The sequence below is a fragment of the Paroedura picta genome, chromosome 3 (genome assembly GCF_049243985.1).
Source record: "Paroedura picta isolate Pp20150507F chromosome 3, Ppicta_v3.0, whole genome shotgun sequence".
In the NCBI taxonomy this organism is placed as follows: Eukaryota; Metazoa; Chordata; class Lepidosauria; order Squamata; family Gekkonidae; genus Paroedura; species Paroedura picta.
In genome coordinates this window covers 3,932,597-3,948,615 of record NC_135371.1, presented here as the reverse complement: position 1 = coordinate 3,948,615, position 16,019 = coordinate 3,932,597, and the positions used below count along the sequence as shown (strand labels likewise).

Genomic DNA, 16,019 nt, shown 5'->3' with positions numbered 1-16,019 from the left:
GCCGGGCACCATGAGTCCGTACCACAGGAAAGGGCATCTTGGGCTCTTGGCCGTCGCTCCAAGGCTGCTTCTTCTGCCTCAGGGAACATAGATTTTCTCTTCACTGGTGGTTCCAACATCTGAAACAGAAGAAGAAGAGTTGGTTCTTATATGCCGCTTTTCTCTACCTGAAGGAGTCTCTCTCAAAGCGGCTTACAGTCGCCTTCCCTTTCCTCTCCCCACAACAGACACCCTGTGAGGTGGGTGAGGCTGAGAGAGCCCTGATATTCCTGCTTGGTCAGAACAGCTTGATCAGTGCTGTGGGGAGCCAAAGGTCACCCAGTAGGGTGCTTGTGGAGGAGGAGTGTCGATCAAACCCGGCTCGCCAATTAGAAGTCTGTGCTCCTAACCACTACACCAAGCTGGTTCTCAGTAGCGATGGAGAGGGGTAAGAGTTGGCATGGAAAAAAGATCTTGCCCTGCTCCCAGCATCTGTACTCTTCCATCGGGCCCTGTATGCATGCACAGATTACTTCAGATTATAACTAAACAGAAGGTGGTATAGCTTTCATTCGGATCATGTGACTGCAGCCTGCCCATTTTTTTCCTGTTTGGAATCCGGGATTTTTTGTTTTGCTCCCCATTTATTGCCAGCTGCTGCAGGATCTCTCCCTCCCCCTTCACTCCGTCTTGGCTATCTGGCATTGCCCCTTTAAACTGGCTGCAAAAGGATAAAAGCTCCTGCCAAAAAAGAAGAGAGAAACCTGGCTTTCCAGCAATGCCGAGACTTGAAAGATTATTTTCCGTTTCTGGAAGTGGCACAGAGTTGCAGCCATTTGTAAAAAGAGTTTTTGTGTTTAGACTCCAAGGGCCGGGGAAAGGGTGTGCAAGGCGAGCAGGGAAATGTATTTATTTATTTATTTGGATTTCTATACCGCCCATTCTTTGCGGGCCCATAAAGATGTTTAATAGGATAGGAGAGAGGCCTGCTCCTTGTGGGACACAACATTTCTCCTTGCATTCCAAGGTGAAGGGAAGGGGGAAAATCAGCAAAATTGGACTTTAAATGAACCTGACATACAGCGAAGGGAAAAAAAACTGAGTGATGAAGGGTGTATAATCCATGTAGAATGAAAATTATTATGATTATTAATTTAATGTATATACCCCCTTCTCCCTTGCGGTATGTAAGCCCCTGACAATAAATTGGGATGAAGAAATTCAGGGAAGAAGCGAAGGGAAAGGCAAGTGCATCGTCAGTACTGACTGGTAAGTTATCTAGAGAGAAAATAAAGAAGAAGGGTGCTTAAGCAGGCTGTTAAATCTCCCATTTGGACAGATGTCTCTCAGGGAAAATCTATATCTGGCCACACACTGTTGCTTGTATTGGACATTTCTGGAGGAAACCCCCTCACCTGTTCCGCCTGCCTCTTCTCCTCCTCCTGACACAAGAGGAAGCCTTCGGCCAGGGCCACCGCCTGGGAGCTGCTCTCCGGCCCGCATCCTCTCACCCAGCCCTGCATCTCCTGGGGCAGGAGGGCCAGGAACTGCTCCAGGATCACCCGGTCCAGGATCTGCTGCTTGGTGTGCCTCTCTGGCTCCAGCCAGCGGTTGCAGAGTCCGTGGAGCCGGCTGCAAACCTCTCGGGGCCCCTCGGCCTCCTGGTAGCGGAAGTGCCGGAAGCGTCTGCGATATTCCTCTGAGCTCACGGTGACCAGATGTAGGATCTTTGGTGCAGCTCTTCCCCAGAATTCAACTCCACTCCCTGCTTGGATGGGATGGGGCCCTTTGCTTGCTGTCTGGCCAATCCCAGATCTTCCTGGGTCCCCTTCTTCCATCTCTTTTCCCTTCTCTCTCTGATTGTGGCTATGAGGAGAGGCTCCTTCCTGGAGGGACAGAGAGAGACAAACAGGAACATGTCAGAAGGAAAATGACAAAGAATGGAGATAAACCACTGAACATCACAAACTTTCATTTGTTCTGGAGACATGCAAGAATTGCTCTGGTGGATCAGAACAGAAGTTTAATATCATTCTGCCACTACTAGAGGCAATGTTAGGCTAGATATCGGGGGGGGGGGGGAAATCACAGTCAGAGTAGTTCAGCAGTGGAACAGGCTGCCTAAGGAGGTGGTGAGCTCCCCCTCACTGGAAGTCTTCAAGCAAAGGTTGGATACACACTTTTCTTGGATGCTTTGGGCTGATCCTGCGTTGAGCAGGGGGTTGGACTAGATGGCCTGTATGGCCCCTTCCAACTCTAGGATTCTGTGATTCTATAAAGCCCATAGCACCCAGGAACACAAAGGGGGCTAGCACATAAACCTACACTGTGCCCTTCCTTTCTTCAGTCCTCCCCACTGCTCCCTGCTGAGTTCCAGTGTGGCGAAGACGTTAAAGAGTAGCAGACTCTAATTTCAAAACCTGGTTTTGATTCCTGGCTCCTCCTCCACCTGCAGCCAGCTGGGTTGCCAGCTTCCAGGTGGGGGCCTGGAAACCGTCACAAAAATGAAAGAGAGAATGACAGGATGAAAGAGGAGAAACAATGAAATATAGAGGGGGAGGGAAGAGCAGAGGGAAGGAAAACATCAGTTGATTGGCAGGCGGCGCCTAGCCCAATGAAGAGCCAACTCTCAGGGTTTGGCAATGAAGTGGCGGCAGCCTTTATTTTAACCCTCAATGGAGGGTTGGTCCGATGCGTCGTAGAGGAGCCTGACCCCCTCCGTCCTAAGGCTGCCAAGTATTATTTTGACCTGTGATGCTCAGGGTTTACGCCTCGGTCCCAGTCGGGAGGGCATCACAGTATCATACCCTGGGAGGCAACTTGATGGCGTCAGGCTCCATTAGTGACTCCAGCCACCTGGCTACGGCCCCTGGTCTCCAAGCTGGGTAGGCTGCCGGTCTCTTGAGAGAGACCCCCAACCTCAGGGCTTCCCCTGCGCAGCCGGGATTCCCTGCCAACAGGCGTAACCCTCAGCTGCGACACTGGTCAGACCACCCCTGGAGTACAGTGTGCAGTTCTGGAGGCCTCACTTCAAGAGGGACGTAGATAAAATTGAAAGGGTACAGAGGAGAGCGACGAGGATGATCTGGGGCCAAGGGACCAAGCCCTATGAAGACAGGTTGAGGGACTTGGGAATGTTCAGCCTGGAGAAAAGGGGGTTCAGAGGGGACATGATAGCCCTCTTTAAGTATTTGAAAGGTTGTCACTTGGAGGAGGGCAGGATGCTGTTTCTGCTGGCTGCAGAGGAGAGGACACGCAGTAATGGGTTTAAACTTCAAGTACAACGATATAGGCTAGATATCAGGAAAAAGTTTTTCACAGTCAGAGTAGTTCAGCAGTGGAATAGGCTGCCTAAGGAGGTGGTGAGCTCCCCCTCACTGGCAGTCTTCAAGCAAAGGTTGGATACACACTTTTCTTGCATGCTTTAGGATGCTTAGGGCTGATCCTGCGTTGAGCAGGGGGTTGGACTAGATGGCCTGTATGGCCCCTTCCAACTCTATGATTCTATGATTCTATGAGAAAAAAAACCTTTCTTTTTAAAATAAACTTCAAACCAGGGGTAGTCAACCTGTGGTTCTCCAGATGTCCATGGACTACAATTCCCATGAGCCCCTGCCAGCAATTGTACTGCATGGACATCTGGAGGACCACAGGTTGACTACCCCTGCTTCAAACCATTAACAATTCAATGATGATAATAATAACAACAATAATAATAACAACAACAAACCTACGATGGGAGGGAGGGTTGCTGTCCGGGCAGCGCAGGCGCACTTAATTGCTCCTGCAGAAAACAGCTGCTTTGGAGGGGCTCACCCACCCTCTTTTGCAGCACTACTGATAGTTTAAAGCCGGATTTCGGCCGGATCCGCCTGCAACCCGAAGCCGGGAGCTGCATTCCGCTCTTCCAACGTGCAACTTCTTAATGCCTCCGCCTCCGCTACGACTTACTTGCAAGTAAACGGTCCCTGGATCCGGAGCGGAGCTTTCCCCTGCTAAGGAGGACTGCGAAGCTCTTTCTCTCTTGGGGCAATTAGGGAGCCCCCTCCTCTCCCCCCCCTCCCGGGCCTCTCTAGCCAGCAGCTTCCTCCCTTTAACCCTGGCCGTGCGGGTCCAGCGGGGCCTTGGGAGGAATTGCTCCCGAGGAGCCCCATTGAGGCGCAGCCTCAAGGGAAGCCTTTTGCATTTGGGTCCGACCCTCCCAGGGCTAAAGGGGGGGGGGGGGATCTTGCAAGGGAGGCTCTTCCGAATTGGGGAGGGGGGCTGCCTCCTGGTTTCCGCCAGAGCACAAAGAAGCCCCACAGCCGCACACGAGGGCAGGTCTACTTGCAAGTAAGCCATGGGGACCGGGGGGGGGGGGATATTGGATCCTGGGAGAGAGGCGGCGCTCAACCTCGGTTTTGTACCGCTCTGGAAAGAGGCTTTTTTTTTGGGGGGGGGGAGCAAAATTCCTGGGGGGGGGGAAGACCAGCAGCCCACCCCCTCTGAACCCCTTGGAGGGAAGACAGGTTGGAAAAGGTGGGGCAGGGTCTATTTATATTTATATTTATATTTATATTTATATTTATATTTATATTTATATTTATATTTATATTTATATTTATATTTATATTTATATTTATATTTATATTTATATTTATATTTATGCCCTCCCTTGAGGCTCAGGGCCGTCCACATAGAAAGGGTACATAGAACTGAGTTTTCATAACGATTTGAATACAACATAAATGATATGCACATTAAATTGTAACATAGGTGCAAACTGGAACAACAGGAACAGATCCAGAGCAGAATTTATGGGTGGGTTCTTCAGGAGGGAGGGAGCAGGGACGGGCTGAAGAGGCATTAAACCGAGAAGGGTACTGCTAAAAACGGTGGGAGGCTTGAGAACAAGATTTTAGAAATGAAGGAGGCGTTCTCACCCCTTTATTGGCCCGTTCAGGTCCAGAGTGTCTCAGGGACATCCTGGAACAAATAATAGCATTTCAAAAAGCAGCGGGGGTGCATTTAAGGCACGCCACCGTAATATTTTGGAACTCCAAAACGCAGAAATGTCTTGCACTGATTAACCTGGGGCTAAAAATCCTCCAGTACCTCAAAAGACAGTGGGCTGCATTAAAGGCACTCCAGAACAATATTTCTGGAATCAGCACACAGAGGGATTGTGCACAGATTCACCTTTTCCAGGCCGTATCCCAAGGGTATGTAGTTGCATTCCAGCCTGAGGAAGGGAGGCCAGAGGCACTGTGTATACAAGTCAACAGTAGCATTCCCAGGGCCCTTGAGTATTAATGGGTTTATACAAACAGAAGGCAGTTCAATAACAACATTCAAATGTGCATTAAGCTACCTGCAATAGAGAGAAAAGTGGCATGTAAGAACCGACTCTTCCTCTTCGACCAGAAAGTGCTCATCAGGGAGTTTGCAGCAATATTTCTGGGAGAGAAGAGACAGAGCCCAGATTCCAAGGAAGGAGGCTGAATATTTTCTGCAACCCCCCAGTAGATGCCTGCCTGCCTCCCTCTCCGGATCTCAGGGGCTCCTTCTGCACAGAGGCCCCTGCCTGCCCCTTCCCCTCCCTCCGCTGGGCGCTCGGACAGAGCTCTTGCCGGATCCTTCCGTTCAGTGGAAGAGATGCGCAGAATGGTTAAGGGGGCCTCATTCCCAATTTTCTTTTTTGGGGCTCCACTTTACCTTAAGAATTAGCTCCCAGGACAGACAGAACCAGTGTCATGACAAGCTAAGCTTGTAACAGCCTTAAAGAGGCAAACAGAGATATGAAACCTTCCTTTAAAAACAAAGAGGCACAATCAAAAGAACTCACCTTGTAATATGGCAACATGAGCTCAAGAAGTAATTTTTGTTTCGATTCACCTGGGCGGTTGTCTCCTGAGTATATGAGGTTTTGTGATGTTCGGTGAAGTTTCCTTTTCTATTTTCCTTTTGTAAAATTCTGTCTGTGTCTGTCTGCCCCCCCCCCATGAGAAGTCCCTCTTCATAGCCACGTGATTGAAGGCATCTTTTCACAGTCAGAGTTGGCCCAAGAGAAGGGAAGGAGATGGAAGAAGAGGACCCAGGAGGACCAGGGATTGGCCAGACAGCAAATAAAGACCCTCATCCCATCCAAATGGAGATGGGTATTGAATTCTGGGAAAGTGCTGTGCCAGAGGCCTTGCCTAAGGACAGTACAACCTCAGATGTGCTCAGCAGATGCTTCCAGCAGTTCCAATACCAGGAGGCTGAGGGACCCCGAAAGGTTTGCAGCCGGCTCCATCTGCTTTGCAACCGCTGGCTGGAGCCGGAGAGACACACCAATAAGCAGATGCTGGACCTGGTGATCCTGGAGCAGTTCCTGGCCCTCCTGCCCGAGGTGATGCAGGGCTGGGTGAGAGGATGCCGGCCGGAGAGCACTTGTCAGGCGGTGGCCCTGGCTGAAGGTTTCCTCCTGAGCCAGGCGGAGGAGAAGAGGCAGGCAGAGCAGGTGAGGGGATTTCCTCCAGTTATGTGTAATTCAATCAGTCAAGGGTATCTGGCCTTATCCTAAAGATTCCCTGCCAGAAATGCCTCCCAAGTGTCAATCATCCAAATGGGAGAATTGACAGCCTGTTTTAGAACTGTTTTATTAATCTCACCGTTACAGACCGTCAAAACCTGGGGTACTTGTCTTGTTTAATGTGATTCTGTTTGATTCCTCACTTCTACGATGGGTACCATGTTGCAGTGTTTGTTGTATTGTTCAGACCCCTTTGCTTAGAGTAAGCTGGCAGCCATTCAGTCCTGGGGGTCTTATACATAGCTCACATCTCCCCCTGGCTGGGGCCCTTTGCTTTGCACACCCTTTGTAACTCCTTCCCCTCAAGACAGCCCAGCACCTGGGCTGAGCCTCCTATCTTCTCTGCAAAACCCAAAAAGGAACAAAAACCAACAAAGTCAGGAACGCAATAGTTGAGCTAAGGTATCCCTTGTGCAAGCACTGGGTCATGTCTGACCCTTGGGGTGACGCCCTCCAGCGTTTTCTTGGCAGACTCAATACAGGGTGGTTTGCCATTCCGTTCCCCGGTCATTACCATTTACCCCCCAGCAAGCTCATTTTACCGACCTCGGAAGGATGGAAGGCTGAGTCAACCTTGAGCCGGCTGCTGGCTCAAGATCAAACTCATGGTCAGAGCTTCAGGCAGCATGTCAGCTGCCTTACCACCCTGCACCACAAGAGGCTATAAATTGAGCTATTATAGTTGAGCTTTAAAACAATATAAAATGTAAATTTTTAATTAAAGTGCACCAATATTAGGTTAAAGAAGAAGAAGAAGAGTTGGTTCTTATATGCTGCTTTTCCCTACCCGAAGGAGGCTCAAAGCGGCTTACAGTCTCCTTCCCTTTCCTCTCCCTGCAACAGACACCCTGTGAGGTGGGTGAGGCTGAGAGAGCCCTGAGATTCCTGCTCGGTCAGAACAGTTTTATCAGTGCTGTGGGGAGCCCAAAGTCACCCAGCTGGTTGCATGTGGGGGAGTGCAGAATCGAACCCGGCATGCCAGATTAGAAGTCCGCACTCCTAACCACTACACCAAACTGGCTCACCAAACAAAGTTAAAACCATATAAAAAAACTATACAGGTCTAACTGCACATGAGTAGACCAAACGCGTTTTGACCCTACTGGGTCTTCCTCAGTGGTCAATATTATTGAATAATGCACTTTTATCTCAAACCAGTTATGGAGTATAGCTGGGTGGAGAAGGGAAATCTGTTGGGTGTAGCCCCAACAAACACTGGTATAATATTTTTTTTGGAGCACCCCCTTCCAAGATATGTGATATCTAGGCATACCACTCTCAGCTGTTGTTATACTCTGCACAGAGAGTGCATCTCATGTGTGACAGAAAAAAAAAACTTCGTTTCTAATTCGAGCCTCCCCTGGAAGGGAGATGGCAAAAATCACCAATATCCTGATAGTGTGTGAACTTGTTAATTGTACCCTGTCTATGTAGGGGAGAGGCACTTCCTCTCCTGGACTCTTCCAGCCCGGCCTCCTTCTGCAGCCTCTTCTACTAGCGAATTTCTTCTCTTTCCAGATAACTCACCTGGTCTGCTGATGGAGCCTGGGGGTGGGGCAGGAGCCATTCCTTGGCCTCTTCCATGCCATCTCTTACCCCTCTCCCTCGCTGCCTTTTCAGATGTTGGGGCTGAAGATGGAAGCTACAGTCCCAGAGGAGCAAGGACAGAGCGCACAGGACGTGGAGCGTGCCAGTGATGCTCCCTCCCGTGGTAAGGACTCCTCGTGCCTGAATGCAGTTGGGGCATTCTGTGAGTTTGTTGGGTACAGAGTTCAGGTCAGGGAAAGAATTAAATATTTCATCACACAACACAGAGTTAATTTGTGGCACTCAGTGTCTACTGTCAGAAGTAGCTTCTGCCATGAATTTTAGCAACGGTTTGAAGTGTAGATGTTAGGAATTTCTGCCTATATTAATAACCCCTATGACCTGATTCCTTTCACTGTCGGACTTCCCCCCCACCCACCCCACCCCACCCCACCCCACCCCACCCACCCATCACTGCTTGGCTCCAGGAATAGGGAGAGCTGGTCTTGGATTGCCTTGCTGTCAAGACTATTTGGCCTTTCGAAAATCTCACAGGTTCTCGTGGGAGGTGAGCTGACTGCAGGGTTATATGCTGAACCTGATTTGCTGTACCTCAGTTCTGATAAGATATAATTTGCACCAAGGCAAGGGTTTGGGCTATCAGCAGAAACCTGACATCCAGTAACTGTGAAGACTTTAAAAGGAGACTAGAGATATGCATGGAAGTAACTTCCCATAATTAATTAAAATGTTCGCATCTCATCTTCCTTCCATAAGAGGTGGCCCAAAACAGAGATTGACAAATTGCATGTAGTTATTCGGCCTGGGGAACAAAGGGAGCCTCTGCCTTCTGGGGCAGCAGAGCTCTGGTGTCTCGTGCCCAATCCTGCTGGAAAAAATTGACTTCTGTGCCCATGCTTATAAGGGGAGCAGATAGGCCTTTGTGGGGAGATGGATGCTCTTATGGCCCAACACCCCCCGGTTTAGGGGAGGCTTGGGACAGATGTGGTGCCATCTTGATGTTGCCTCTGGTTGTGATGTTACCATGCCAGGAGACACCCTGAAAACTCATTCCTATTGCCCTCAAGGCTCCAGATGTGCTCCAATCATGACTGGATGGGATGGTGACATGTCAGGCAACATCCATTTCAGCCCCTGCTTTCCCTCCCCCCCGGACCAGACTCAGGTCTCCCAGAAATAAGTTGGAAGCCTTTATAACCCATGAAATTCAAGGGCATCTGGTGCTTCTCTTCTGCGTCTCCCAGAATTTAGTAAAAAGTCTTAGAAATTGAGTTGAGTGTACAGAGTGGGGAGGGTTTCACAACCCTGGGAAAGGGGGTGTTTGAGGCAGGGAACAGTGAAGAAATCCCCCTTCCTTCCTCCTTTGTCTCACAACCAGGCAGCGGAGATGTTCTGCTGAGCTGTCGTCTGTTCCAAACTCAGGAAATGGCTGCATCCCATCAAGTCCAGGTAGGAGAGACAGGCAGGGGACAGACCAGGCCGATTCTCCTTTCTCAGGGGGCCTCTGCCGTTCCCTTTGCCCATGCCAAGCCAGGCATCCTCTGCCTTCCCTCCCCTTGTGCCATCTCTGCCTGGTGTGCAGGGAAATCTGCTTTTCCTTTCAGCCTCCCTTCTCCTTTGAGGAGGTGTCCGTCTCCTTCTCCGAGGCAGAATGGGCCCTGCTGGATCCGGGCCAGAGAGCTCTGCACAGGGAAGTCATGCTGGAGAACTGCGAGAACGTGGCCTTTCTGGGTAAGGACCTTTCCTAGGAGTCAAAAGGGGCAAATTGCTGACATTGTGGTGAGATATGAATCAATATATTTAAGAGAAACACCATTTTGAGGATGGTCTTATTACTCGTGGAAGGGCTCCTGCTCCCTGGCAGTGCCTGTTCCTGGCATGCAGAAGGCCGCAGGTTCAATCCCCAGCATCTCCAGTTCAAAGGGTCAGGTAGGTGTTGAAGGGAAAGGCCCCTGCCGGAGACCCTCGAGATCCGATGCTGCACTGAGGAGGACTGACTCCAAGGGATTCTTTTTAATTTTCAACCAATTGGTTCTGGTCCGTAACAGAAAACAACTCTGCTCCATCTTCTATGACAGCCCCTCAACTATTTGAAGATGGTTATCATATCACTTCTGAGTTGTCTCCTCCCCAGGCTAAACAGACCAAACTCCCTCAACCTTTCCTCGTGCAACTTGGTCTCCAAACCCCTCCCCATTTTCGTAGCCCTCCTCTGGACACTTTCTAGTTTCTCTACATCTTTCTTCCGTTGTGGTGCCCAAAACTGAACACAGGACTCCAAGTGAGGTCTAACCAGAGCGGAATAGAAGTGGTCTGGACACTATACTGCTTTTAATACAGCCCAAAATCCCATTTACCTTTTTAGCCACCGAATTACACTGCTGACTCATGTTCAGCGAATGGTCTACTAAGACCCCCAGATCCTTTTCACATGTACTACTGCCAAGACAATTCTCACCCATCCTATAGTGATGCATTTGATTTTCCCTGCCTAAATGAAAAACTTCGTAGTTTTCAGTATTAAAATTCATTTAGTCAATTTTAGCCCAGTTTTCCAGCCTGTCAAGATCATCCTGTATCCTGATTCTGTCTTCTGGTGTGTTTTCTACCCCTCCCAGTTTGGTATCATCTGCAAATTTAATGTGCCCCACCTATTCCCTCATCCAAATCACTTATGAATATGTTGAACAACACAGGGCCCAGGACAGAGTCCTGAGGCACTCTATTCATCACTGCTCTCCAAGGAGATGATGAACCATTTATTTTATTTGTTTATTATTTATTTATAATTTGTTTTATATCTCGCCTCTCTTGACTAAGTCACCTCAAGGCAGCTTACAACAATAAAACGACATATCCCATAAAATTCCATAAAAACAGTAAAACATACAACTTCATACCATGAGATTATCAAACCATCTGTCAGACATTTCTCGATCATCCTAACAGTCATAGGATCCATAGTGCATTTTACCAACTTGTCAATAAGCATATTATGTGGAACCTTCTCAAAAGCCTTACTAAAATCAAGGTGAACAATATCCACAGCATTCCCATGATCTAGCAAGGTAGTAACTTTATCAAAAAGAGAGATTAGGTTAGTCTGACATGACTTGTTCTTGAGAAAGCTATGCTGACTCTTAGCAACTACAGGCATCTGATCCAGCTGCTCAATGGCTGTTTGATTATTTGTTCTAAAATTTTGCCAGCTACAGATGTCAAGCTGACGGGTCAGTAGTTACCCAAATCCTCCTTTTCCCACTTCTTGAAGATGGGGACAATTTTTCCCCACCTCCAATCTTCTGGCACTTCCCCTGTTCTTCAATAATTGTCAAAAAATAATGGACAGAGGCTCAGAAATTACATCTGCAGGTTCTTTTAGTACCCTTGGATGCAACGCAGCTGGCTCAGAGAATTTGGTTTCATTTAAAGAAACCAGGTGTTTATGGACGACCCCTACAGTGATCCTATGGCACAATTCCCATCCCTCATCACGTGAAATGGTTTGGCCATTCTGAGCATGATTCACCTTGCAAGAGAAGGACTGAGGAGAAGTAGAAATTGAGCCGTTTAGCCCCTCTCTTCATCACCTGTTACAGTGTCCCTTTCTGGTCCCTGCAGTGGTTCTACCGTGTCCCTATCCTTTTTGTTTCTTTGAGTATAACTAAAGAACTCTTTTGTTGTTGCTGTTGTTTATATCATTTCTTGCTAGAATAAGCTCATACTGAGCTTTAGCTTTCTTAACACTCTCCTTACAAGCATTCGTTATTTGTTTGTATTCCTCCTTGGTTATAAGGTCCTCCTTCCATTTCCTAAAAGAGCCTTTTATTGTTCAATTCTTTTGAAAGCAGATTATGGAGCCATCTTGGATTCTTTAGCTTCCTCCCAGTTTTGCTTCTCGAGGGAATTGTCTGCAATTGTGCCTTCAGTATTTTACATTTGAGAAACTCCCAACCTTCTTGGACTTACATCTCAAGTTTTTCTGGCTACGGGATTCTACACAACATAACGTTTTGTTAAAATTTGCTCTCTGGAAGTCCGATCTATGTGTGACTTACATACAGCTTTTCTCTTCCCCAAGACCATAAAGTTCAGAATCGGTTACACAACTGGATACAGTTTCTGGTGATGCACCAATTAGTGCATTTTGTGTCTGCAGGAAGAACCAAACCCAAACACCTCCAAGTCACACCAGGCCATGCAATGGACACATTAACCCTTGGGGAAACTAGGGAATTTTGCTTCACAGATCCGTTACTCCCTTAATGATTGGAATTGTGGACTTTAACCTGGACCATAGTTCCCTCCTTCCAGAAGAATGTTTACTTTTGAATTTATTACCTTCCCCATGTAACAAATGATCACTTCTTCTGTCTTCTTCTTCTTCTTCTCTCTCTCTCTCTCCCTGGAAAAGAAGCCAGATGTATAACAGAGTTTATGGCAGAGAGAGGCAATGGCCTTGCATTCCAAGAAAAGCTGCAGAGTTCCGCGAGAGGATCCCAAGGTAATATTTCCTTCCCAAATGAGCTGGCTGAAAGTGAGGTTTTGTCAAGGGAACAGGCAAGGGACAGCCCTGGGCGATTTCTGTTTCACTTCAGAGCAACATTTGAAATCTGGAGGCTCAGAAACTCCTTCTGTGCAAGACCTCAGCTGTTCACCATGAGGGAGTGAGGTATTCTGAGGAAAGGTGGAGGGATGGGTTAAGATCAGACTAGCTGTATGAGGCCAAAGGTCTGTCGGTCCTTTCCTCCTACAGTCATATAGATGACTTTGGAATTTAGCAGCCCTCCCAGGTTTCTAACAGATCTCTTTATTCCAGCAGAGGAAAGTCAGGGGAATGGAGAAGGTGAGGAACTCCATCAGCAAAGGCTAAATAGAATTAACATTGAAGACTTAAAAGAAAACATCAGGATGCGAGGCAGACCTAAGAGAAAGAAAGGCATAATTATGGTTGAGAAGCAAAAGGAAAGAAAGAGTAATGTGTATTTTCCAAAGCACAGGATCATGAGGTCAAGTAAATTCATTCAGTGTGGAAAATACTTCAGAAATAGATCACGCCAAAGAAAACACAAAGGGGAGAAACAATTTGAATGTTCAGAGTGTGGAAAGACATTCCGTCAGAGCAACAGTCTTCAATACCATCTGAGAACCCACACAGCGGAGAAGCCTTTTGGATGCTCAAAGTGTGGAAAGAGATTCCGTCAGAACTGCAATCTACAATACCATCTGAAATACCACACAGGGGAGAAGCCCTTTGAATGCTCAGAGTGTGGAAGGAGATACCGTCAGAGCCACAGTCTTCAATACCATCTGAAAATCCACAAAGCAGAGAAGCCCTTTGAATGCTCAGTGTGTGGAAAGAGGTTCCATCAGAATTGCAAACTACAATACCATCTGAAATCCCACACAGGGGAGAAGCCTTATGAATGCTCAGAGTGTGGAAAGAGATTCCTTTGGAGCTGCGTTCTTCAACTGCATCTGAGAACCCACACAGGGGAGAAGCCTTTTGAATGCTCAGAGTGTGGAAAGAGATTCACTTATAGTAGTAATCTTCAATCTCATCTGAGAACCCACATCGGGGAGAAGCCTTTTCAGTGTTCAGATTGTGGAAAGAAATTTCATCAGAACTCTGGTCTTCAGTGCCATCTGAAAACCCACATCCAGGAGAAGCTTTTTGAATGCTCAGAATGTGGAAAGATATTCAGTCAGAGTAAATATCTTAAAAATCATCAGAAAAGACATGTAAGGGAAAAGCTTTTTGAATGCTCAGAGTGTGGAAAGAAATTTAGTCATAGTTCTTTTCTGCAAAGGCATCAGAAGATTCACACAGGAGAGCAGCCTTTTAAATGCTCAGAGTGTGGAAAGAAATTCCATCAGAACAGCAGTCTTCAATCCCATCTGAAAACCCACACAGGGGAGAAGCCTTTTGAATGCTCAGAGTGTGGAAAGAGATTCAGTCTGAATAGTACTCTTCAATGCCATCTAAAAACCCACACAGGAGAGAAGCCTTTTGAATGCTCAGCGTGCGGAAAGAGATTCAATCAGAGAAGATATCTGCAACAGCATATGAGAATTCACATAGGGGAGAAGCCTTTTGAATGTGCAGAATGTGGAAAGAGATTCTATGGGAGCAGCAGTCTTCGATGTCATTTGAAAACCCACATAGGGGAGAAACCTTTTGAATGCTCAGAGTGTGGAAAGAGATTCAGTCGGAACAACAGTCTTCAACGCCATCTGAGAGCCCACACAGGGGAGAAGCCTTTTGAATGCTCAGAGTGTGGAAAGAGATTCAGTCATAGTACATACCTTCAAATCCATCTGAAAACCCACACAGGGGAGAAGCCTTTTGAATGCTTAGAGTGTGGAAAGAGATTCCGTCAGAGCAACGGTCTTCAGTGCCATCTGAAAACCCACACAGGGGAGAAGCCTTTTGAATGCTCAGAGTGTGGAAAGAGATTCAGTCAGAATAGCAGTCTTCAGTCCCATCTAAAAACCCACACAGGGGAGAAGCCTTTTGAATGCTCAGAATGTGGAAAGAGATTCAGTCACAGTGTCAGAATGCAACGCCATCTGAAAACCCACACAAGGGAAACGCCTTTTGAATGCTCAGAGTGTGGGAAAAAATTCCGTGAGCGCATAAGTTTGCAAAACCATCAGAAAAGTCACACAGGGGAGAAGCCTTTTGAATGTTCAGAATGTGGAAAGAGATTCCTTTGGAAGAGCAATCTTGTAACACATCAGAGAATTCACACAGGTGAGAAGCCTTTTGAATGCTCAGTGTGTGGAAAGAGATTCCATGATGGTAGCGGTTTTCAATACCATCTGAAAACTCATACAGGGGAGAAGCCTTTTGAATGCTTAGAGTGTGGAAAGAGATTCCACCAGAACAGCGGTCTTCAAAGACATCTGAAAACCCACATGGGTAGAAGAGCCTTTTGAATGCTCAGAGTGTGGACAGAAATTCAATCTGCAACTGAGATGGCAGTAAGGATGGACGCTGGAGTTTTTTGCTCTGCCTGTCCCTGGCTTCTTTGAGTTAGAGGAAGGCAATATATATATATACATTTCCCCGTTTTTTGCAGCATGGAGGAGCTATTATTACTCTGGCGCCCAGCGGACCATATTAAATTGACTCCGAGAAATAAGGAAGGAGAAGAAGGGGAGTTCAAGACGGCTGCATTGTAGGCCTTTCTGGGCGTGGAGACCACAGGCTTGCATCTTGTGTCAACGGCGGACTAATAGCGTTGCTGGGAGACTCTGGTGCGGCCATTGGGTAGTGCCATCGACCAGCCTGGGAAGCATACTGGGATGATTCTGGAGGCAAATTACGCTACCAAGATACTGCCGCAGGGCTCCCCACTCCCCTGTTTCTCGTGCCGGTCTCTGTCTAGAGAGTGGTTTGCGACAACCTGGACAGAACGAAGATTTTAAACTGACTTCCCTTGGGCTGGAGAAGAGTCTGTGGAGAGCTGTAAAAGACAGTTTCCCTGCAAAGGGCTGCTGGAAAGAACCTTGCTCTGTGCCTGAGGTGAGTGTCATTCCAAGCCGGCAGTGGCAGGTCAGGGCGAGTGGAGGCAAAGCACTCAGAGCACAGAGTCAACACGGAACGAAGATAAAGACCATCAGACTGACCAACTTGCTGTGGAGACTGGAGGAAGCTTTGGCGGTGAATTGGAGGTGGAGAGGTGAGAACCGCGACAGCAGCGATGAAGGGGAACTCTGAATTTGTCGCCCCCCTTTGCGAAGATCCTTTGGCTACTTGTTTTTCTTCTGCCTGATCTGGTGTATTGCCTGAGCTTAGCACAGCATGTCCTTGACTGGGAGGAGTGGATGAAGAACTTACTCTTGGCGCGCTCTTGTCACAAAGACTTTTTAAGACAAGAAAATCTAGATCAGGGGTAATCAAACTGCGGCCCTCCAGATGTCCATGGACTACAAT

The 16,019-nt window shown here is 47.7% G+C and overlaps 2 protein-coding genes across 11 annotated transcripts in view; one reads left to right on the top strand and one right to left on the bottom strand.

The window, feature by feature from the left end:
* Window positions 1-4,057, bottom strand: part of LOC143833916 (uncharacterized) — a 22,839-nt gene extending 18,782 nt beyond the window's left edge. Inside the window, exons 1-3 of the mRNA XM_077330229.1 lie at window positions 3,931-4,057; window positions 1,395-1,865; window positions 23-119 (exon numbers count right to left, since the gene is read on the bottom strand). Coding sequence (XP_077186344.1) covers window positions 23-119; window positions 1,395-1,817 — 520 coding nt within the window. The 5' untranslated portion in view covers window positions 1,818-1,865; window positions 3,931-4,057. The remainder of the gene's footprint in view (window positions 1-22; window positions 120-1,394; window positions 1,866-3,930) is intronic.
* Window positions 3,780-16,019, top strand: LOC143833910 (uncharacterized). 10 transcript variants are annotated; one of them, XM_077330215.1, is made up of 7 exons: window positions 3,780-4,311; window positions 5,968-6,460; window positions 8,153-8,243; window positions 9,459-9,529; window positions 9,685-9,811; window positions 12,498-12,584; window positions 12,903-16,019. In XM_077330215.1, exons 2-7 carry the CDS (start codon window positions 6,038-6,040, stop codon window positions 15,017-15,019), a joined length of 2,916 nt encoding a protein of 971 aa, XP_077186330.1. In that variant the 5' UTR covers window positions 3,780-4,311; window positions 5,968-6,037; the 3' UTR covers window positions 15,020-16,019. The 10 variants fall into 10 exon arrangements, with proteins under 10 accessions (XP_077186330.1, XP_077186327.1, XP_077186329.1 ...); XM_077330212.1 differs by having other exon boundaries at window positions 3,781-4,311; window positions 6,009-6,460; window positions 12,495-12,584; window positions 12,900-16,019; XM_077330214.1 differs by having other exon boundaries at window positions 3,781-4,311; window positions 12,900-16,019.